We start from the raw sequence: 23,168 nt of genomic DNA, 5'->3' as shown, positions 1-23,168 counted from the left end.
AAATAATTAGTACTTTATAGTTTATTCAGTGCTAAAGGTTTGGTAATATTGTATTCAGGTTATTATAGAAACAATATAATTTGATATTGGGCAATCAAAGGCAATTAGTGAGTCTTCCTCTATCTAGGTATTTTGCTAATCGATACTCTTCAGCAGTCTAAACAGGATTAGTGATACTTGTGGTACTTTTAATTCGTGTCACTTATACAGTCAGAGTTATTACCACTAATCTCTTGGGTCATCTACTCCCATCGATCATTAACAATTTGTAAATGAGTATACTTACTTACTCCTGTTACGCCCAATGGAGCATAGGTCGCCGACCAGCGTTCTCTAACCCACTTTGTCCTGGGCCTTCCTTCCTAGTTCTATCCAACTTTTGTTCATTCTCCTCATATCTGTTTCCATTTCTCGGCGTAATGTGTTCTTGGGTCTTCCTCTTCTCCTTTGGCCTTCAGAATTCCATGTGAATGCTTGCCTTGTGACGCAGTTGGGTGATTTCCTCAATGTGTGTCCTATCCACCTCCAGCGCCTCTTCCTGATTTCTTCTTCCACTGAATGGAATCTGGTTTGTTCTCTCTCACAGTAGAATGTTGCTGCTGATAGTGTCTGTCCAATGGATCCGAAGTATTTTGCGTAGACAACTGTTAATAAACACTTGTATCTTCTGGATGATGGCTTTCGTAGTTCTACAGGTTTCTGCGACATATAGTAGAACTGTCTTGACACTTGTATTGAAAATTCTGATCTTGGTGTTGGTTGACAATTGTTTTGAGTTCCAAATGTTCTTCAATGGTAGATATGTTGCTCTTGCTTTGCTGATCCGCGTCTTCACATCTGCCTCATATCCACCGTGTTCATCAATGATGCTGCTCAGATATGTAAGGGTTTTCAAACCCTCAAAAGCTTCTCCGTCAAGTGTGATTCGATTGGTGCATGTTGTGTTGTACTGGAGAATCTTGCTTTTCCCTTTGTGTATGTTGATACCCACTGCTGTTGAGACTGTTGCTACACTGTTCGTCTTCTTCTGCATTTGTTGTTGTGTGTGCGACAGTCGTGTCCGACCATCTGCAAAGTCTAAATCATCCAGCTACATCCTAGATTTTCACTGTATTCCATGCCTCCGTTGAGATGTTGACGTCTTCATAACCCAGTCGATCTCCATGAGAAAGAGAAAGAGTGAGAATAAGCAAGCTTGCCTGACACCGGTCTTTACTTCGAACGAGTCAGTCGACTGTCCTCCATGCAAGATTTTGCAGCTTAATCCATCATAGGAATTCCGTATGATATTGACTATCTTCTCAGGCGCGCCGTAGTGTCGAAGAAGCCTCCATAGTGTTGTCCTGTCTGCGCTATGTAATGCTTTCTCGTAGTCAATGAAGTTGATGTAGAGTGATGAATTCCATTCAATTGATTATTTCACAATGATCGGTAGTGTTGCGATTTGGGTAGTACACGGTCGATCCTCACGGAATCCAGCCTGTTGGTCTCGAAGTTGGGCGTCTACGGAGTCCTTCATTCTTTTTAACAACACCCTGTTAAATACTTTTCCTGGTATTCAGAGAAGAGTGATGCCTTTGTAATTCTCCCACCTACTAAGATCGCCTTTCTCTGATATCTTGATCAGGAGTCTTTCCGGTCTGTTGGTACTTATTCTTCACCCCGAACTTTGCTGAAGAGAATGTGGAGTATGTTTGCAGTTGCTGCTACGTCTGTTTTCAGTGCTTCTGCTTGGATGTTGTCTGGTACCGCTGCTTTGCCACTCTTGATCTGTCTGATGGCCATGCTAATCTCTTCAATTGTTGGTGGGCCAACATCGATTGGGAGGTCCGTGAGTGCTGCTTCGATCTTGGTTGAGTTCAGTGAGGCTAGTCAATTTAAGTGTTCCTTAAAGTGCTCTACCCACCTGTTTCGTTGTTCTTCAATGTTGGTGATTTCTTTGCCTTCCTTGATTTTCACTGGTCGTTCTGGTTTACGATAATTTCCAGAGAGTTTCTTTGTTGTGTCATACAGTTGTCTCATGTTTCTTTCTCTTGCAGCCTTTTCCGCCGTCATTGCTAGATTCCCCACATATTTACGTTTGTCGGCTCCGATGCTCCTCTTCACTTGCTTGTTTGCTTCTGTGTATTCGACTTGTGCTTTGGCTTTTTCTGTTCTTGTTCGGGTGATATTGATTGCTGCCTTGTTGTTCCTCCCTTCTTCAATCTTACCGATTGTACGAACAGTAATCCATTCCTTGTGATTGTGTTTCTTGTGGCTCAGAACCTCCTGACATTTTGAAGTGATTACCTCCTTAATCTCTTTCCATTTGTTCTCCATGGTGGTTCCCTCTTCAGTGAGTAGATCATGAACTGGACCTAAGAGGGAGTTGTCAATGAGCATTTGCAATTTTATTTATGCCTTGTAGGCTTTGCTACAATTTTTCTTTTGTGGTAATTATTTATTGATGCTAACTTCTGATAGAAATTTACGTTATGAGCATAAAACAGTTATTATAGAAAAATAACTTTTTCTCATCGGCATAATGTGTTTTTCTCATTCTTCTGGTTCAAGTTTCAAGCGGAACAATCTGGAATGTGGGTGATACCAGTCAAGATCTTGTGGGTCCTTCACCAATGACAAATGTTATATCGGAAGACGTTATTGGTCGACTTCGTGCTCTTTCAACAACTAGCTCACCTATGGTACAAGATGCTCGTGTTTATGACATAATACACTGGTCATTAAGTCCTGAATGTCGTTGGCTTTTAGCCACTAATATTGGAGTACCAGCATTTGATCGTCTTTTAGAAAGTATTGGCTTCCGCAAGGCACGTGCTACCATTCCAAAATGGCTTCAAAGAGGTGTAATGGATCATTTGGACAAAATTGCTTCTATTCTTTTAAGAGGCAGCTTAGAACTAAGTATGGATAAGAATAATCAAATTAAATGAAAACGCTAATTAGGATACTAAGAAAATTCCATTTGTAGAGTAGTAGTGACTTTTGTATTGGCAACAATCAGTTTACTCTACGGTATACTCTACAAATTGCATTTTTCTGGCATCCTAGTAAACATTTCCATTTAATTTGATTGACACTGGACAAACTGCAGATTAATCGAACAACAAACCATACTTTTTGTGCTTCCTTCGCATTAAACAGATGGAAATGTAAAAATGTATACAAACAACAAAAATCAATGCCTAAAATAGACTTTTGTACAAATATATCTCACAATATTCAAAAAGTCCCTTTTTGCTTAAAACTGCTTGAGATTCTCCGTTTTCGTATTGCTACAATTGCCATTTATTTATGATGACATTAAAATGATTTGAGTTATTCTTACTTATCGTTGTCCCTCTTGTTATAGATTATATATATATACGGAGTAATAAGAGCCTCTCGATAAAGTTATACGGAATTACTTACTTATGCCTGCTACCCCTCGTGGAGGAGAATAGACCACCCACCAGCATTCTCCATCCAACCCTTTCCTGGACAATCCTTTCCAGTTTTTTATAGTTTTTATTCATCCTTTTCATATCTGCTTCTATTTCCCGACGTAATGTGTTCTTTGACGTACCTCTTTTCCGCTTCCCTTCCGGATTTCAAGTTAAAGATTGCCTCGCGATGCAGTTTGGTGATTTCCTTAATGTATGTCCTATGCACTTGCAACATCTTTTCCTAATTTCCTCTTCAGCTGGAAACTGGTTTGTCCTTTCCCATAAAACGCTGTTGCTAATAGTATCCGGCCAATGGATGTTGAGTATTTTGCGTAAACAACTGTTTATAAATACTTGTACCTTCTTGACGATGGATGTAGTAGTTCCCCACGTTTCAGCTCCATACAGTAGAACCGACTGTCTTGACGTTCGTATTAAAGATTCTGATTTTGAAGTCTCAATGGTCCGACCAATAACGACGGGGATGCCGCTAATCTTTTGGCTGAACAATACTCTCGGACATTTCAACCGACCCATATCAACTACACTGATGAGAGCTTCACCTGCAACTGCACAGGACTTTCCGAAATGGACCTGAGCGCTGACCTGGTGTTCCGTAAACTGCAGCACCTAAGAAAAGACACTTCTCCCGGTCCGGATATGGTTCATTCTGCTATATTGAGGGAAGCAGCTTCAATCCTGGCAACACCGCTTAGCGTGATGTTTTCATACTCGCTAAGCCAAGGTAAACTACCGGGAATTTGGAGGCTGGCTCACATCACACCAATTTTCAAAGGAGGTCGACGCAGCGAACCCTCAAGCCACCGACCGGTGACCCTTCTCTCTATACCTTCTAAAATTATGGAGTCCCTGTACTTCTAATTCATCTAAATACACGACTGTTTGTTATCCCTTAAGTTCCCTTCACCTCAACAGCATGGTTTCAGGAAGGGTCACTCTTGTATAACCAACCCGCTGACTGCGGCGGACAAATGGACAAGCATCCTTGATCGTAAGGGGGAGGTTGACATCCTTTACCTTGATTTCTCAAAAGCTTTCGATAGGGTCAACCATACATGTCTCATCAATAAGCTTAAACGATTGGATATCAAACCACCTCTAATTGACTGGCTCGCTTCAGGTCTAAAAAATCGACATTTTAAGGTCAGGGTTAACTTCATTTTCTCTCAGGCTATGGAATGTCCTAGTGGGGTCCCTCCAGGGCTCAATACTAGGACCTCTTCTCTTCTTGATTTATATAAACGATCTTCTACAACAAGTATCGTCTGACTTATTGCTTTCTGATGATGATGTGAAACTTTGTAGAGAGATATGCTATCAAGAGGATATACTGGCACTTCAGGAGGATCTTACTCGACTTCAAAGTTGTGCAGACGACAACGGAATTACCTTCAACACTTCAAAGTGTAAAGTTATCCATCTGAGACATGTTGCAGACTATAGTTACAATTTAGGAAAATCCTCTCTGAAAGTTTCCATAGTCGAAAAAGTTTTAGAAGTGTTGGTACCCTACGACTTGAAGTCGTATGCTAACTGTGACGAAAACGCATTTCAAGCAAACCATGCACTGGTATTATTGAAGCTCATTTTTGGCCAGTTTGATGTTAGAACTTTCCACAAAATATTCGACAGTTTTATTCGTCCCCATTTAGAGTACGGAAACAGTATTTCCTCCCTCTCTCCAAAAGGATAAAGACACTCTGGAACGTATCCAATGTCGAGCCACGAAATCAGTTCGGGGACTCAAATTCAAACCTTACGAAGAGCGCCTCCAACCACTTAACCTTTACCCGTTAGAGTACAGGTGTCTTAGAGGTGACCTCCTTATGGCTTACTGTATCCCTAATACTTTTGGTCATCCCCTTAAACATCTACTTAAGCTCATTCACAATACTAACCTAAGGGGTAACACCCAGAAACTGCAGTTTCTCCATGGAGACCCAACATAGCAGAACGGACTGTAGACACAACTCCTAATACTCAAGATTTGTCAAATGCTAGAATTCGCTGCCGACTACGCTAGTTCAAGCGACTTTTCAGGAGTCCTTCAAGAGGATCCTTGACCTGTTCTTAAGGACTAAGGATAACATCTTATTGTGATTTACCAATTTCTTTTTTTCCTATTATCGTTAATATACCTAGGTTCCTGCCTGTAGGCATTCGTGATCCACTGATACTAGACATGGAAGCCCGTTAAGCAAAAGCTTCGATTCCGTCCACAACCATTTGAACCATTTGAATTTGTAAAAAATTACATTGGATATTGTAAGACCTCTGAAGGTCGGTCACATTTTAAGGTTGGTGTAATATCACTCCCAACTTCTTTTTCTTGAGCTACTTGGTCTTCATAAGAGTGAAGTAATAGGAGGTTTTGGTACTTCTCATCTCACATATGATCAACATTGTTCCGACTACAAACGGTGGATTATTTGTCAACTTTTGGAAAGAGTTATCAGTTTTAGGGAAATTCGAGGGATAATGTGACTAGAAACCTTAACTTTCTACTGATCCTTGAGTAAACTGCGACCGTTTGTTAGGTATAAAGGAGTTGTGGAAGTGTAAGGAGTTAGATTTTCGTTTCTCCTCACAATTTATCAGCCATGCACACTTTATGCGTATGAATTCGAAAGGCACGATCTTAGGTCAAAATTCTTCGTCCATACAGTGTAGTCTCACCGTACACCAGTTATACTCCTGCTATTCTTCAACTCGTTAAACAAGAGGTAATTTCGAAGATACAGTGGGAGTGCACTTCCACTGACAGCTAGTGTCGTTACGCACACCTGTTTGAGTTTTATTTCACTTGTATTTTGGCGATTTCTATATCAAAATGTGCTCCTAAATATCGCTTGTTTAATATAGGATGTGTCTACGGGAACCCCTCAGTTCAAGAAAGTAAATTCCATCAAGCCATAGATTCTTGTTAACAAAACACAGTAACAGTGTCCCAACACCTTTTTTAATACTCATTGTACAGCGCAAAACGACATATTTTCGTGCGAAATTGTGCTGCGTCCTATCAACCTTCTATCGCACTTAGTCTACATCGTTATGGCCTTTGTCCTCATATTTTTGTATTCAGGACTTTAAGATTGCACATCAGGGAACGGACACCCAGATAAAGTCATGCTAATTCTGTCAACGAAAAAGGCTTTAAAGTCATTACAACACCTGTTTCATATCTCCCATTATAGGCCCGCTATTTTTCACAGCGTTATAAGAATCGAAGGCAATTAAAGATGGATTTCAGAATATGATAATTAATGACATCAGATGGGTCAATAAGCCCATTTCAGTTTTGCTTGGGAATCGGATATCCACACATGCTCATTCCATGAAGAAACGAACGACCGAACAAGGTGTAATCTTAATTCCCACTTACAATTAGAATCAGATTAGCTTATTTGACAGAACCCAGTAAGTCTATCAATCCCTTTGTGTATCGGTTTGCGCCTAACTTGCTGGCCACATCGTGTATAACTAATTTCTTGAGGGCTGTATTAACAAAAACATTTAGTTTCCTATCTCCCTTAGTCATGTAGTGAAGTACATACCGAAATACTCGCATTAAACTCGGTACATCGTGACATTATGACATCTCCACTGTATCAGGCATAAAATGACTTGTCAGCAGCATAACGGGTGTTTCCATATATCACGAAGTCCAATGTAGCTCACAAGTTGATTATATCTGCCTGTTCAGAGTATTTTAACACAAAACTATCCTTTCGATTCCCGCTAATCCATATACTTAATCATGAACCAATTGTGCTTTTCAAGTGGAAGACGTCTCTAAACTTACGATTTCATGTTGTCAGACTTCTCTTTTCGCAAAACTATTATAGTTATTTCCTTTAAGTCAATTAGCGGATCTAATTGCGAGACCAGTGGCTGGAAAAGATGCGTTACATTGGAATTGACCATAGAAGGAGATGAGACCTTACACGTCACGCATTTTTGACTACAGACCTTTTAACCATTCTATGTAATCATTCGGGACACCTAAGAGGACATTGCTAGTAAACTGTAATTTATCTTTATTATAGACATCATCAGTTTTATATATTCTGCAAAATCGCTTAAATCTAACTAAGTGCATACGTTGCACTTTCCCATAACTGATTAGCAACTAGTTGTGTTACTTCCCCCTCAGGTAACATTACACAGTGACCAGTGGCGTAAATAATTAAGTCGTACGCATATTGTTATGTACACTCAAACGTCCAAGCTGCACTAACTAATCATCCATTTGGTATGAGTCTACTTGTTATTACAACTATTTTAATGAGTCACTCGCATACATATAATTATAATCATGTGAAGTTTAAGTCATCAATATGTGAACTTTGAATTTATGTACTTAAAGTCCCCCTCCAAACATCTACATTGAGCGGGATCAGTAATCTTCTCGAAATAGATATGACCTGCAATTCAGCTCACAAAAACAATATGCTGTTCGTATCCTATCGGATCTGCATATAGTTTTTTGGGAAATTAGATTGTCTGTCTCAATCTCTAGGGCAAATATACTGCTGGTCTTTACCAGATTCATAGCTGCAATTATCATTCGCAATTGCAAAGTTACTTCGACATAAGTGTTTTTTTCTACTTCTTCCTACAGATGAATTTATTTAAACCACTGATTATAAAACCAAACAGTGGTTTGATCAACAGTTTGTGCAATAAAATGCGATTACTGTCCATCCCACCATTGATACCGTCGGAAATACTATACCAGCGTGAAATAACACCTGCTAAGACACCAGCTCATCATAATAATCCAGAAATCGAAAAGCTGTTAAAAAACGAATTATGTGGTTACCCCGCATATTCCGCACGGAAAAGTAGATTGTGACATTGCTATTTATTCCTACATAGTTCGTCGTGGCTTTCAGGATGCTATTATGATTCGTGACTACAAGCGCAGACAAGTTTCTGCTCATTTTTGCAACTTGCGCATAAGACTAAACGCTATCAGAAAAAACACGATTTTACCGCAAGAAATCAAGGTAAGTTAGTAATTACCTCATTTTGTACTAGGATTTAGCCACGTTATATATTTCGTCATTACCACGTGATAGCAATTGGACGCGCATTTTAAGCAGATGTATCGTTACTTCGAGGAGACGAGGATGTAAGACACGTTGGAAAGTTTCACGTATTATATGGAGAAAATATGCAGACTATAATAGAATGTCTGGAGTTCTTTGGGCTCGCTGGGGATCAAATACTCGGAGCGTACGAAGACATATGTTATGGCCGCCTCCTAGAGAAACCTCTGTCTCTGAATATGTACGCCGATATCACAAAAATTTGGCTGATGTATAAAACAAAACTAATTAATATAATGAAAGTCATATGTATTTATTTTCGTGAGCCGCGAAAGGCTTATTCTTCATAATAAAAATAAACGTAAGGTTGATCTATCTTTTTTAACGTGTTTATTAATAAGAACAGTACATCAGAGCTCTAGAAGGATAAGAACCTGAAGTCAAAACTATCGCAAAGAATTCCTGGTACGCAATGAGTATCTACTTCGCACAGTATCTGACTAAAGCAGAGGTTTAAGTAAAGAAACAGGGATACCTTACAATCAGCAGCATCGGTGGTTTTTGACTTCCTGGTAACTGGTTTATTCAAACCACTATTTATGCTCAGTTTGCCTGAAGTACATATATTGTTTCTCAATTCCACGCTAGATAATGACGCCGAAGTATCCAGTAAAGTGGCCACATTATTCACAGTTGCACTTCTGTCTGCTGAAAGTTCATCAGGAATCGTCGAGGTTTTGTCCTTCTTTGGTGTTTTCTGTTTGCTAGGTGAACCTACGTCCTGATTCCATTCCATTGTTATGACTGGCTTCCCATGCAAGGAAGTGTCTGCACTAACGTCATCTTGTATATTCTGATTAGTGTCGATGTCGCTTGCTGCTTTAAACACTGTTGTCCGTACGTGCTATTAGAATTGATCAACTTTACTTACCGTCTGTCTCACTTCTGGTATTCGTATCGCTGCGACTTACCCTCCTCTTCTCAGCTGAGGCTGTGGGGCTCACAATAACATTCTTGACTACAGGGCATAGATGAAACATGGATTGGAGACCAATAGGCAAAACTTACCACTAACCGTCGAGGTTCTGTTCTTCTTTGGTGTTTTCCGTTTGCTAGGTGAACCTACGTCCTGATTCCATTCCATTGTTATGACTGGCTTCCCATGCAAGGAAGTGTCTGCACTAACGTCATCTTGTATATTCTGATTAGTGTCGATGTCGCTTGCTGCTTTAAACACTGTTGTCCGTACGTGCTATTAGAATTGATCAACTTTACTTACTGTCTGTCTCACTTCTGGTATTCGTATCGCTGCGACTTACCCTCCTCTTCTCAGCTGAGGCTGTGGGGCTCACAATAACATTCTTGACTACAGGGCATAGATGAAACATGGATTGGAGACCAATAGGCGAAACTTACCACTAACCGTCGAGGTTCTGTTCTTCTTTGGTGTTTTCCGTTTGCTAGGTGAACCCACGTTCTGACTCCATTCCATTGTTATGACTGGCTTCCCATGCAAGGAAGTGTCTACACTAACGTCATCTTGTATATTCTGATTAGTGTCAATGTCGTTTGCTACTTCCAACACTGTTGTCCGTACGTGCTATTAGAATTGATCAACTTTACTTACCATTAGTATTGTCAATGTCACTACATTCACCGTTTAATTTCGTTCTCTTCGATGATGTGCTGAACCCATAGTCTGTTCGGATAAAAAATCTAATTAAGATTGTACGCTCTAACTTACCAGTCTGAACCTTTGCTTCACGATCAGACATTTTGCGCTTTCTATCATTTCTATCCGCTAATCTTGGCTTAGCTTCTGGTGTGATATCTCTATCCTGCTGTGGATTTGGACTGCTTGGGTTTTTCGGTTCTTCAAGTGAATATAGTGAGGACTGATTACCCTCTTTACTTAACTCTTAACATTGATGTATAACAATGCTTTCTAAACTAACCTTTAACTATATCTATGCGAGCGTCACCTCCTATTTGCAAAGCAGATGAATAGAGTTTCCTCCCCATCTTTTTTTCTCGAATATGCTCCTTAGTTCCTCTGTGATGGTAAATGTTTTGTTTCTTACACTAATATTCAGTACAAAAATGAAAAACAATTACATTAACCTGTTCTCCACCATCAGAAGTTGTAGACTGACCAAGCAATGCTGCCAAGGTAGATAGATCAAAAGATTTTAAAAGTATCCGTATTTTGTCTGCTACTGTGCAACCTCTCCAGTGTTTTTTTTTAATATTAGTCCGGATTCTTAGACCCATCCAGTCCAAAACGGAATTTGGATCTAAATATCTACCCAGTTGCTTTGTTACTATAATTTTTTTCATCGTACATACCTCATAAGTGGGCTTTAAGACGTGAGAAAAGTTAAGATCTAGCCATTTATGAAGCATAAGAATTCTGATGGCAATCTCATGACGTTTATAAGTCGACTTGTCTAGAGAAAATATTCGCCTACAGACATAAAATAAAAGTGAGTTTACTTTGCTACAAACTCTCCAAACTCGGGGACAAGAGCAGTGGTGTTCATTTGTAGAAGTACGTCAACAAGATAAATAGTTTCACCTGAAAGTGTGAATTCCACCATACAAAGATCTTTTGAGTTGAACAAGTCAGAATTGTTGTGCGAGTTATGTTTCTGAAGCAACACTTTAGAGTCAAGAAATGAAGCTAAAAGGGAAGTCCAGGTCATATAGTTATCGGATCTACATAACTGGGATTAATAATAAATATTCATTGAAAGTCTTACAGGACACTCATGGAAGGAATGTGAATAATAAATGGGCAGCACGTTGTAAAGGCAATCGTTAATTTTCCTGAGAAAATATTGTTTAGAAGAATCAGAAGTTACTGGGCATTTTCGGCATCAATGCGAACACGACTCCAACTACAAAAATAAAAGTTTTTCCAACAAGTGATTATTACAAACAAGACCAAGTGAACGTGCATATCTTTATGGTGATTATTTACAAATGACTCACTTTTTCTCACTAACTACAGACAATAGGAGTGAAGCAATCCACCTTAGGTAACTGTGATGACTGACAAGAGCTAACTGATAGTATTATGTCTAAGATAACCCACAGTACATCAGAACAACCACTGGTAGGAAAACAAACCAACCTGACAAGCTTCTCATACTGGTGCTTGGTTAGCCCGAAGAGCAAGTCAGGCACCGTTTAAGTTTGAACAATCAGGTCTAAATGCAAAATTACCGGTAGAAATACTTGCTGATAGCTCACACAAACTAAGTATCTGACTACTATCAATATTATTGGCAGTTAGGCGGACGTACTTCTCAGAAACATTTGAGTAACTGAAGAACCTGAGGTCTCGCATATAGTCATATTGTCGCCCTCAGGACATATTAATATTTGGGTTACTTAAGAGTAAACACGTATAAAAAGAAATCTGGGTATTTTTACTACAATAGGTAACAAACATTGATGTTATCCCTTCATTGAGTGATATCTGCGTACTCAGCCCCACATGTCTTTTCACGTTTACCAAACGAAAAGCGGATTTGCACTTTACTCCCATTATGTTACTAGAAGACTCAGTAATTTCAGGAACAGCATGTTTGTGCCACATTGTCAAGATGGACTAGAATAAGTTGAAATAACCACTGATTGCGAAAAAATATTCATTTTATCCCGGAAGATAATTGATGATCGACATTCTTTGCTACATACTTTAAAGTAGGTATGCTAACTATCCTGTATTTCTGTTGAGGTCTGGTGTGTGACACCAGCTGACCAGTACAGCCTAATCATGTTCGTCGACCTACTCAAACCCTTAGATTTGGGACAGAAACAACCAGTTAAGTGAACTTTTGTTAAAACATAACACTGAACAGAAGTTCTATATGTTTGTAAATATACAGGCTGATTAGTTTGAAGATGTCATGACATATATAATGATGTTCAAATACATTCGAACTCTAATAATCAGAAATAATATCCAACTCTGAAAAATTAGGGTACTAACTTTTCGATTTTAACTATTAGATTGTGTTGAGTATCCAAGTCACCATTAGCGAACGAATCCCTTAAGTCTGACAGAGCACGGTCCATCGACAAAAATTCAAATGTGAGTGACGTCCTTGTGTAATGAATTTTCAATACGTAAAACAGATGTAGTTGTGAATAAAAGTGTAAAACATAGTATCTACCAATCCAATAAAGATGTAGAGGAGTGCACTTTGACGTGTTCAGAGCCTTAATTCAATAATTTTTGTTTCAGTTGTGCCTGTGTTACTGCTAGTTGTTGTCAGTCTTCAGTAATAAGGATAGGAGGTCTGTTGACCTTTATTAATCCTTGCAGTTTGTAACATTTTGGATCTCCAATCTCGTTTTAAATATATCGACAGAATGTTCTGATTTTACGCATTCTGACCGGGAATTCCAGTACTTCACTACTCAGTGCGAGACACGAAACTCCAGACGTAGACGGTTTGACCTCGGTTTCTGAATTTCCTTCGAGTGTCCTCTCAAATGATCATTCCTAGACGGAAGGACAAGATAAGACATAATAATACCAAGGTCATCTTTCAGGATACGGTAAGCCAATATTAGATCACCCCGTATTCTACGGTAAGATAATAGAAATAAGTTGAAGAGTCTCAGTCTGTCTTCATAAGGTAGGTCAGATAGACCTTTTACCATTTTAGTCCCTCGGTATGGGACTCGAACCAGCACATCCGCCTCGTATTTAAAACAAGGACTCGCTGCTTGGATCCCATATTTCAAATGTAATCTCACGAAAGTCGGGTATAATAATCTAAACATTTCCTCATCCAAATACTGGAAAGATCTACGAACAGATCACAATACCCCATAACCATTTGCTGCAGCAACCCTACAGTGACTGGTAGTTTTGAGATCATTGTTTAGTATGACTCCTACATCTTTATGGTTTCTTACTTTGGGTAACATGAATCCACATATTGTGTAGTAATACGAATCATCATGGTTATTTAATCGCATCACCATACTCTTGTTAGGATTCACCTCTAGTGACCACCCGTCCATCCATGCAACCAATGACTTGAGATCATCCTGTAATACTAACCTATCTGAAATGATGTATACGAGTCTCCAAACCTTTAAGTCATCGGCGAAGAGTAGAACGAATGACTTAAATACAGTTGGTGATTCATTTGCATAAAGTAAAAAGAAAAAATACCGAGGATTGTGTCTTTGGGAACTCCACATTTTACAGGATTACACGATGAGAGAGCTCCATTTACACTTACCCTCTGTCTCCTGTCATGCAGAAAGTCACTTATCCAGTCTGTAACCGTATAAACAATTTCAAAAGTTTTCAATATTAATTTAAGTCCAGAACGGAGGAGAACTTATCAAAGGCTTTATTTAGATCTATGAAAATCATATCTGCAGGAATATTTCAATCTTTTGCCTCAGTCCAATCTTCTATTACGGTAAGAAGATTTGTCAGACATGATAGGCCCTTTTGAAAACCATGTTGTTTCCTGGATAGACGATTATGTCCTTCTACATAGTTTACAACAGCCTTCCGAATAATTTTTCCCATCAGTTTTACAACTTCACTAGTTAAGCTAACGGGTCTATAGTTACTAACTGAATCTCTACCCCCAGCTTTATACACCGGACTAATTATCGCGTCTTTTCAGTCTTTGGGCAATCTGGACTGCCACAGGAACATATCAAACAGTGTTGACAAAGGTTCAGCAATTTCATCTGATAGGGCTTTCATAATCCTAGAATGAATATAATCAGGCTCACTGGACTTATCAGGTTCGGGATGCCGAAGTAGTTTTAAGACAGCACCTTCTTCAATAACTACAGAGACCATCAACAAGCCTCCGAAATCACAATGAATAGTTGGTTGTTCCTCCTTACCCATAGAAAATACTTTACCGAAATATTTCGATAAAGCTTCAGTTTTTTCGGTATCATTTCTTGCCAATATTAATGAATTTTCGTGTACCAAACGTGATGGGATTCCATCGCTTCTCCGAGTTCGCCTTTCTATATACGAGAATAACCTTTTCGGTCTATATTTGCAATCTCTAACCAATTGCTCTTCATATGACCGTCTAGTATTACTAATTAACGCCTTATAAGCATTCCTAATCTTACAATAACTGGATCTGTACTGTTCTAAGCCAGTAGAGATGAAGATATTCCGGCGCATCTTCCTACGTCTAGGAAGTTTCTTGACTTCTTTAGTTATCCATGGTGGACTATTATTCGGTTTAGGTGGTACCAGGCATTGTATAAACGAGGACGTGACTGAACTAAACTTGCCTTTAAATTTGAAAGTGGTGACATTTTTTTCACGTGGTTTGGAAACCCTTCGACTTGTTCTTTTGCACGCTGTATTATTCTTAGATTATCATCCTGTCTCGTATACTGGTCACACTTTGTCCCAGGAAAATATTTTTGATGGACACTTACCACTCAATTCTTACACATCGTGGACTTCGTTTCCTACATACCTTGAATAGGCCCCCAGCGATTGACACTGACGCGTTTTTATCTTTGGATTATACTGATTCATATATGGATATTTCACTGACCAGTACGTTCTTACGTTATAACTGAACACCTTATATCTGACATACGTTATATGCGCATAGGCTCTGATCCTAGTATTAACTCGGTTGATACGTTATAATAACTATATACTCACATATTATATTTTAGCCAGACAAGCTCTTTACTCACCCAGCTTCAAATTATGGCAAGTAACTCTAGCAAAAAAGAAATTTCACTAACTTTCGAGCTTACCAAAAGGTCAAATCTCTTACCCCTATGACTGACGACTCAGTGCCTCACAAACATAAACCCTTATCATCCGAACCCCATGCATCTTATCCACACATAACACTGTCTCTACCTGATTCTCCATGTAAAACCCCCTCTCTCTCTTCGTGCAGTATGCCAACGGTAAGACTAGTTGACATAAAAGGCGAAATACCCACATGCATCGAAAAATCAACACAGTCTGTAGTATCGGTTGTTATGTTAAGCCCATATACTTTATTCTAGTTGCTGGCCAAGCCAATTCACCTGTACATTGAGTCATCTTTTGATCTTGTTAATCATTTGCTTATTAACCTTGAGTACTTTTTATATGAGCGTATATGTGTACACACTTCGTATCTTATTCATCATATGTCTGTCACTCATTTTTGCCTGACTATAAATGTTGACTAACGCTTGCTTAAATCGAGTTGGCTTCCCAGCCATCTCCAATACGCATCATCTTTCGCCTCGCTCTCTCGCTTGCCGCTCACTCGCTCGTTCATATTCGCTCAGGTGTTGTTAGCTTTCGAACCTGAGTTATTCGACAATAAACTGTAGTTGCTGCTATCCTTTGTCTTCTGATTTTACGCGCCGTTAAGATTAGAATTATATCGGTTATCGAAACGAACGATTAACGAATCGCGGCACTACAGAATTGGAGGCCTCGCCCTACGAGCACGACGCTACAGAATTGGATACCTCGCCGTACGAGCACGACGCTACAGAATTGGATACCTCGCCGAACGAGCACGACGCAATATAATTGGTTGCCTCGCCGTACGAGCACGACGCAATATAATTGGTTGCCTCGCCGTACAAGCACGACGCAACATAATTGGATGCCTCGCCGAACGAACACGGACAAGAATCGACAACCTCTGCGTACGAACTCACTACATAATTGGCGACCGCAACGAACGAACACAAACCAAAAATGTAACCGTCGACGACATATTCTGTTATGATTCGAATAACCTCTATATGCTCATTATTACAATAATTTCATATCATCAACTAACGTGGAATTATTATTTTTGTTCGTATTAACGTTAAACTATGGCATTTACGCTGTCGAATCACTAATCGAACAAATCATAATTATATGGACACTACACGTTATGATATTCAAAACTCACTGGATTATTTTTATTATCCAATGACGTACAATTTTCCTGATTCAAGTGAGTTCGTTCCAATTTTTTTTTCATGTCACTTTCGGTCTAATATTACACTCTATCATAGACATAAGTTTGGAGTCATACTCCCGATAGTAGGAACTTATGTTCTCGATACAACTAATATTCATTCATCTCATCGGTACTCAGCAATCGTCGTTTTCTACTTTTTACGCGACAACCTCAACTGAACTTCAGCAATTTTGGTTTCACGATGATCCATACTTTAATGTCTATACACAAATCAAGTATTCCACGCCGCATTACCAGCCGATTTGTAATGATTATGTTCATATTATCTATTCATTCACATGTATAGCTGAATGCTGCATCATCCGTTACCCATAAATATTATTCGATTACTGCTATTAATTTTCTATTCCCATTGCACTGTACACCAGAACATAGAGTTTAGAGCTAGTCTCTCAAAGATACACTCTTGTTCGTCACATCCAAGGCAGTCTCACCCGCCGTCATCGATTATCATATGTATTGGTATTTTTATCACGCCTTTATACGGTTTCGTAACAAACGAGGTTGAGCGCATATCCCTCTAACTACACAAACCACGATAGGCTGCATGACCATAAAGGAATACGACTCCGCATATCTCGTCTCCGCAGTCACTATTCTGTTCCTCTGGTCATTCTACTAATACGTATTTAACGATAACTCGACGCACACGACAACGTACACTGACTTCGCATTTCATGATCATTATCATTAGCAGTACAGCAATGAATATCAACCGTTGATGCAGTCATCATCCTACGGCTGGATTAATTTTTATCCCACATAAACTCCAATCGTGTAAATTCGAATCCACTCATCGCCAATCAACTCTATTTACTCAACTGCAGCTTATCAGAACATATTTCACTGTTCTTCATCCTCATATTCAATCAGCACCACATAGCAATTACTGTTATATTCTATTTTCACGATATTTCGAATCGCTCATACAAACATGTTATTTTATCATCCGGACAGTCTCAACATAAATGCATGTTAAATTTTTTTCGTACGCTTACTAATGTACTCATAATCACATGCTAGCATTTCAATTTTTGTCCGCATCTTGACAATATTCATGTACCTTTTCACATAAGTATGACACTTTTGTTTAATACGCTCGCCCCTCACATGACACTGTAATTTATCAGGTATTGCACCATTTTTTTCCCACATTTTGACGTTATCCACATACCGCTTCAGTGTTATTTTTCGAAAACAGACATTTTTTTTTATAAATGTGCTATTTTCTACAAGGGGGCTATGTAGTATCGGTTGTTATGTTAAGCCCATATACTTTATTCTAGTTGCTGGCCAAGCCAATTCACCTGTACATTGAGTCATCTTTTGATCTTGTTAATCATTTGCTTATTAACCTTGAGTACTTTTTATATGAGCGTATATGTGTACACACTTCGTATCTTATTCATCATATGTCTGTCACTCATTTTTGCCTGACTATAAATGTTGACTAACGCTTGCTTAAATCGAGTTGGCTTCCCAGCCATCTCCAATACGCATCATCTTTCGCCTCGCTCTCTCGCTTGCCGCTCACTCGCTCGTTCATATTCGCTCAGGTGTTGTTAGCTTTCGAACCTGAGTTATTCGACAATAAACTGTAGTTGCTGCTATCCTTTGTCTTCTGATTTTACGCGCCGTTAAGATTAGAATTATATCGGTTATCGAAACGAACGATTAACGAATCGCGGCACTACAAGTCCACCAGACAGTATGCTTTAATAAGGCCTAAATCCAAAATACCAAAAACCAAGGAGTCGAACAGTTTATCTCACATTTACGAAAATAATGATCGACATGGTACTGATATCCGTCAGTTGCAAAACTCTCTAGCCGATGTTAACGGTAGATTTAACCGATTAGCCCCCCTCACACACATATGGGGTTTTAATACCGATAAAAATCTTGGACAAGTCACTATAACTGAATGTATTTTAGAGTTTGTGGCTGAAGAAGTGACGAAGAGAGTGATGTCTTCCCACAATGCAGTTGTGTACAATCTCTCTGATCGCACACATCCAAATAAGTTAAGGGATATTTGTCTTAAAGCATGCAGTATGCTGAACGTTAACCACCAAGTAATCCACCTTAGAAAAACGTTGGAGAGATTGACTTGCCCTCTCCTGTTTAAGTTTAGTAGTTGTAACGATGCTAAACAATTTATTGCCTCGAGCAAAAATATTAGCTAATTACTTCCATACAAGGGCATAAAAGTCACTCCTGACCTAACGCCCTGTCGACGTCGTGTAAGAAGACGTGAAGTGATAGAACCGCACGACAGTGTTATGGTAAATAACCAGCTAAAGACAGTTAGCAACACAGTGAATAATATCAAGTGCATGAACAATAAGCATGATGTCGTTCCACAAACGGCAGGGCAATCCGTAGATCTAGATGAGTCTGCAGATCAGAAACCTTTGGATAAGATACGGATTCAAACTGTCATCAAAATACATAACGACATTGCTGATCCCGATTGTTCGCTCAGTAAAGTACTAAAGTGAGAGCAGTGTGACGATGCACATCCAACTAAACATATTCCCATGACAATTGGTCCCTCTAAAGATACTTTACAAGATGACTCGAACGAACCTAAATTCATCCTACAGAGACGACGAAACTCTCCAGCTCTGACTAAAAAGGTTGGGGAGACTAAATCCATGATACAGAATAGAGAACTACGTAAGACTGAACCTAGCTGTTCTGAGTGTATCCCAACAACAGTGAACAGGTTCTCCCCGCTGATACCATATAACTTTACATCGACGCCTCCAAGTAGCAAACCTGGTGGCAGGCTCGAGCATAACAAACCTTTCTACAACCAGATTAACAAAAACTACCAGAGTACCAATCACTTCACTCATCTCCTACAGCTTAAAACCATTATTAAGTATGGTAATAATTTCCGTTCCCCAGGATTCCGATTGGAATTACTCTGGGAAAGAAAACTTTCCACACCATTCAGTACCAACCCACAGCCGATGTATAATAACAGTAATAACTACTTCCAGTTACGTGCAGCAGACCCCCCTAATGCTCAGACTAACATGGGTAGCTATAACACAGGCCACGATCTTAAAAATCAAAAATATTTTGCAAACAACAGTACACTTCACAGTTAACCTGTACCATATTTTTTTGGAATACGGCCCCTAGTGGCACCTCTGTTGAAGCATATAGCACAAGTCATTTCAAACCACACGCGGAACATAGGTTCGATTCCTCCGTACAGTTCCCATCAGAGAGTACTCCCACCGTTTTTATCTGGGTAAACTCTCCAAAGAACTTCACTAGCTCATTTGATATATTCTCCTCTAATTCAAGCTATCAAAATACAGAGCTATTGAAGAACATTCAGTCCCTCATTTCAAACCCACATAACACACGCGAGGGTTATGAAAACTCTAATAGAGATACTCCCAGCCATTTGAACTTAGTGGGTCATCTGTTTAATATGTGTCTTATCAACGCTAGGTCGGTGTGTGATAAAAAGACGGATTTAGCCCCGTTTGCACCAATTCGTCAACCATCACATTTAATGATATCTAAAGCATGAACTAACAGTAATATTTTCGACCTAAGTACATCACTTGATAACTACTTCCTATATCGTAGTGGTAGGTTAAAAGGATTAGGCGAATGATGCCTTATTCTAGATTAAACACACTATTATGTGATAAGTCTTAACTAAAAAGACTACAGGAATCAGCTTGAGTCGTCTTAAAGCCTTTGGATTCCACTTCCATACTGTTTGACCTCATCTACTGTCAACCTAACGCGTCAATAGGCTAAATAGTAGTATTATCAGAGGTATTCACACTAACATCATTCAAAAGCAATTTAATTTGTGGTGACTTCAACATGCCTGAAATTTCTTGGTTTCCAGTCAAGGCTTCGAAACGTTAAAAATTATTTATTGAGTGTCTAGAACTAGGACAGTGGATTCAGTGTCAGTAGCCCTACCAGACATCAAAATACCGTGGACTTGGTCCTTACCAGTGGCCTTACCCCCAATACTGTGTATATTGGGAAAAAATGTTTACAGGTAGTTATCATAACATTGTAGCCTTAATATAAAAAACATAACCGGTAGACGTAAAACTATTACACTATGTACAACTGTCCTGTCCGCATAAACTTCCTCAACTTCTCCAGGGGATTCTACGGCATTGATCACTGTGTTCTGGACGTAAAACGTAAACTAGCGTGTGGCAATGAATGTGGACCACTTACGAGGGGAAAAAGTTCCCTCATATTTCTCTATACTCTGTCTGATTTCCTCTCAATAAAAGTTCGAGTGCCATAACGCTGGACTCCTGTATAAATCTTTCAACTGACACCTCACCCCTTCAACAAGACCTATGGGAGATACGAATGGACCAACAGGTATATCATCCACTTCAGTGCCAGCACCTGAAGAGAGCTTTTCATGCCGGTGGGTACCTCTCTTTCTACCGATAGAGGAAATCAGACTAGCAGTCATTTTAAACCACATGCAAAATACAAACTCGCTTCTTTAGTGTAGTTCCGATCGGAGAGTATTCCCACCCCCTTCTGAGTGAACTCTCCAAAACAACTTCGCCAACTCATTCCATGCAGCCCCCTCCAATCCATGATATCAGCAAAATGAGCCACCAAAGAACAAACATTTAGTCACTTTAAACCGTCACTAGCGCTCCCTCTCAGTTGTAATAGCTCCATGACTGACCCTTCTTACTAGTTATCAGATACATCATTCACTGACTCGTCGTGCCCTACCATGCCTATTCATGTGGATCTTAAAAATAAACCATCCATATCCCATCTAACGCCTACCACATCTCTTAACTGAGGGTCAGTGATTGATTGTGAAGAACTCAACGCAAACCTCAGACGCATAATCGTTGAACAAAACAACTCCTGACTCACTAGGTTGATTGGTGATTTATCCAAATTCATATTCTATTCACAAATTTCCACTGTGTAATTTCATTCAAGCTCACTCTGAAGTAAGATGGCTGATCTTAAATCTCTAACCCACCTGATCAATCTATTCTGCATTCTAGTTACTGAAACCTAGTGCCCACCTGATATTTCTTATTCAACACTGTATGTAGATAGATACAAAATGTGCCGAACAGTTGGACATAGATGGCCAACAAGCCTACCAGAAATACTAGCCTCTTAGACTTAATTTTCATACACGATGCCTCAACATATAATGGATACACTAGTCTTGAATTTCCAGGTAGTGATCACAAAGTTGTATCCTGTCAATCCTTTGAGCGAATATCTCCTTGTACTTCTAATCGAACAAAAATTTGCATAGATTCTATCAGAATCATTGCAAACACCTACTGGTCCTACTCCAAAATTCTTCTACGTGGTCCTAGTTCGGGTGAGGTTTTTCTTCTGGTGACGTTAACACGACACCAGATTTTCTTTAAATCTCAAAACCTGTCTGGACTCAGTCGCTTCACTTATAACAAAAACCCATACGCCCCTTATTGTGATTGTATTCCAGACAAAATGAAATCTAAACTGAGAGGGTTGTGGTAAGGGTTCTTTTGCTGAACGCGACTCCTCAGCTATTCTGAACAACCAATCAGTATTTAGCAATATTAGAATTTTTCGACAAACAAAGGAATTAGATGCTGAACGACGGTCTCCCAATTTACGAAATAAGAATGACTTTTTAACAGCTACTCAAAAGAAAAAAAGTTTGTCTGCAATCTGATATTCCACCTGTCCTAAACGTAAGTGGTGTGCTTATAAGGGACTCGGCAGAAATATGTGAGCTGCTTAGCAAAACATTTGCTCAGGCACTCACTAAACGTAATCAGAATGAACTTATAGCTAGCATTCTTCGACTCATATACATTAGCTTCAGCTTCAGTTCGGAAAGGACAGGAGGCTTGATGGCCTGTGTTAGTCCTGGCAATGGTGGTCTCTCAGTTGATCCAACTTTCTTTTGAAAGAGTCGACGGGTGGAACCTCAGCCACTTACTGGGGTAATAAATTCCACTCGTTGATGATTCGATGGGAAAGTCAATAGTCAGCTGACAAGTAATTTGTTCTAGGCTTATGAAATTTTTTGGAGTGTCCTCGTAAATTCTCTGTTTTGGAAGATAAGAAAAACGAGGGCATATTAGGTGCAAATTTACCACTAAGTAGTCTGAAAACTATAATCAAGTCACCTCTAGTTCTTCGGTATGACAACAGGATTGGGTTTAATGACAACGGAAATAAGTTTGGATCTGGAATTCACATCGAGAATTGTGGGGGGGATGCAATAATGTCATTAAAATCTTATCACAGACGTGGTTAAGATAGAAAACTGGCTAATTTAACTAAATATAGGGTTCCGACACTCATATCCTGCATACTAAGATGATTAACCTGTTCTTTTATCCAGGTATTTTTTCTTGGCAGTGGAAAATCACATACATTGTCCCATACTTTAAAAAAGGATTCAGACTGGATGCAAGCAATTATCTCCCGATTAACCACACACCCATCTTATCTAGAACTATGAAGAAAGCAAATGACAAACATCTGGATAAGCACCAATTAATTATATCTTCACAATATGTATTTATCTCCAAAACGTCATACGGAGCCTGTCACCTACAACACTGTGATCGTATAACAAACAATAGGGATGAAGGTAAACTTGTTGTTGCTCT

General features: G+C 39.3%; 3 protein-coding genes across 8 annotated transcripts in view; 2 read left to right on the top strand and 1 right to left on the bottom strand.

The window, feature by feature from the left end:
* Smp_171790 (hypothetical protein) overlaps window positions 1-2,933 on the top strand; it is a gene marked incomplete at both ends in the record, with an annotated part of 108,417 nt that extends 105,484 nt beyond the window's left edge. The window contains one exon of the mRNA XM_018794641.1: window positions 2,554-2,933. Coding sequence (XP_018649033.1) covers window positions 2,554-2,933 — 380 coding nt within the window. The remainder of the gene's footprint in view (window positions 1-2,553) is intronic.
* Window positions 2,934-8,067: 5,134 nt separating this feature from the next.
* Smp_090920.1 (putative mitochondrial 28S ribosomal protein S14 (s14mt)) lies at window positions 8,068-9,562 on the top strand (the record flags this gene model as incomplete). The annotated part of the gene is made up of 3 exons (XM_018794640.1): window positions 8,068-8,290; window positions 8,325-8,455; window positions 8,487-9,562. 3 exons carry the CDS (start codon window positions 8,068-8,070, stop codon window positions 8,772-8,774), a joined length of 642 nt encoding a protein of 213 aa, XP_018649032.1. The 3' UTR covers window positions 8,775-9,562.
* On the bottom strand, window positions 8,792-12,598 carry Smp_090930.2 (hypothetical protein; the record flags this gene model as incomplete). 6 transcript variants are annotated; one of them, XM_018794636.1, is made up of 15 exons in its annotated part: window positions 8,944-8,997; window positions 9,033-9,385; window positions 9,429-9,515; window positions 9,566-9,733; window positions 9,777-9,863; window positions 9,914-10,081; window positions 10,125-10,196; window positions 10,242-10,415; window positions 10,453-10,579; window positions 10,619-10,810; window positions 10,844-10,961; window positions 10,991-11,220; window positions 11,257-11,323; window positions 11,359-11,394; window positions 12,495-12,580. In XM_018794636.1, 15 exons carry the CDS (start codon window positions 12,578-12,580, stop codon window positions 8,944-8,946), a joined length of 2,019 nt encoding a protein of 672 aa, XP_018649029.1. The 6 variants fall into 6 exon arrangements, with proteins under 6 accessions (XP_018649027.1, XP_018649030.1, XP_018649026.1 ...); XM_018794638.1 differs by having other exon boundaries at window positions 8,792-8,997; window positions 9,033-9,515; XM_018794637.1 differs by lacking the exons at window positions 9,566-9,733; window positions 9,777-9,863 and having other exon boundaries at window positions 8,792-8,997; window positions 12,495-12,598.
* Between the last annotated feature and the right edge of the window lie 10,570 nt (window positions 12,599-23,168).

This window comes from Schistosoma mansoni, chromosome 1 (genome assembly GCF_000237925.1).
Source record: "Schistosoma mansoni strain Puerto Rico chromosome 1, complete genome".
NCBI classification, from domain to species: Eukaryota; Metazoa; Platyhelminthes; class Trematoda; order Strigeidida; family Schistosomatidae; genus Schistosoma; species Schistosoma mansoni.
The sequence above is the reverse complement of the archived record's forward strand: the minus strand, read 5'-3'. Positions and strand labels throughout refer to the sequence as shown.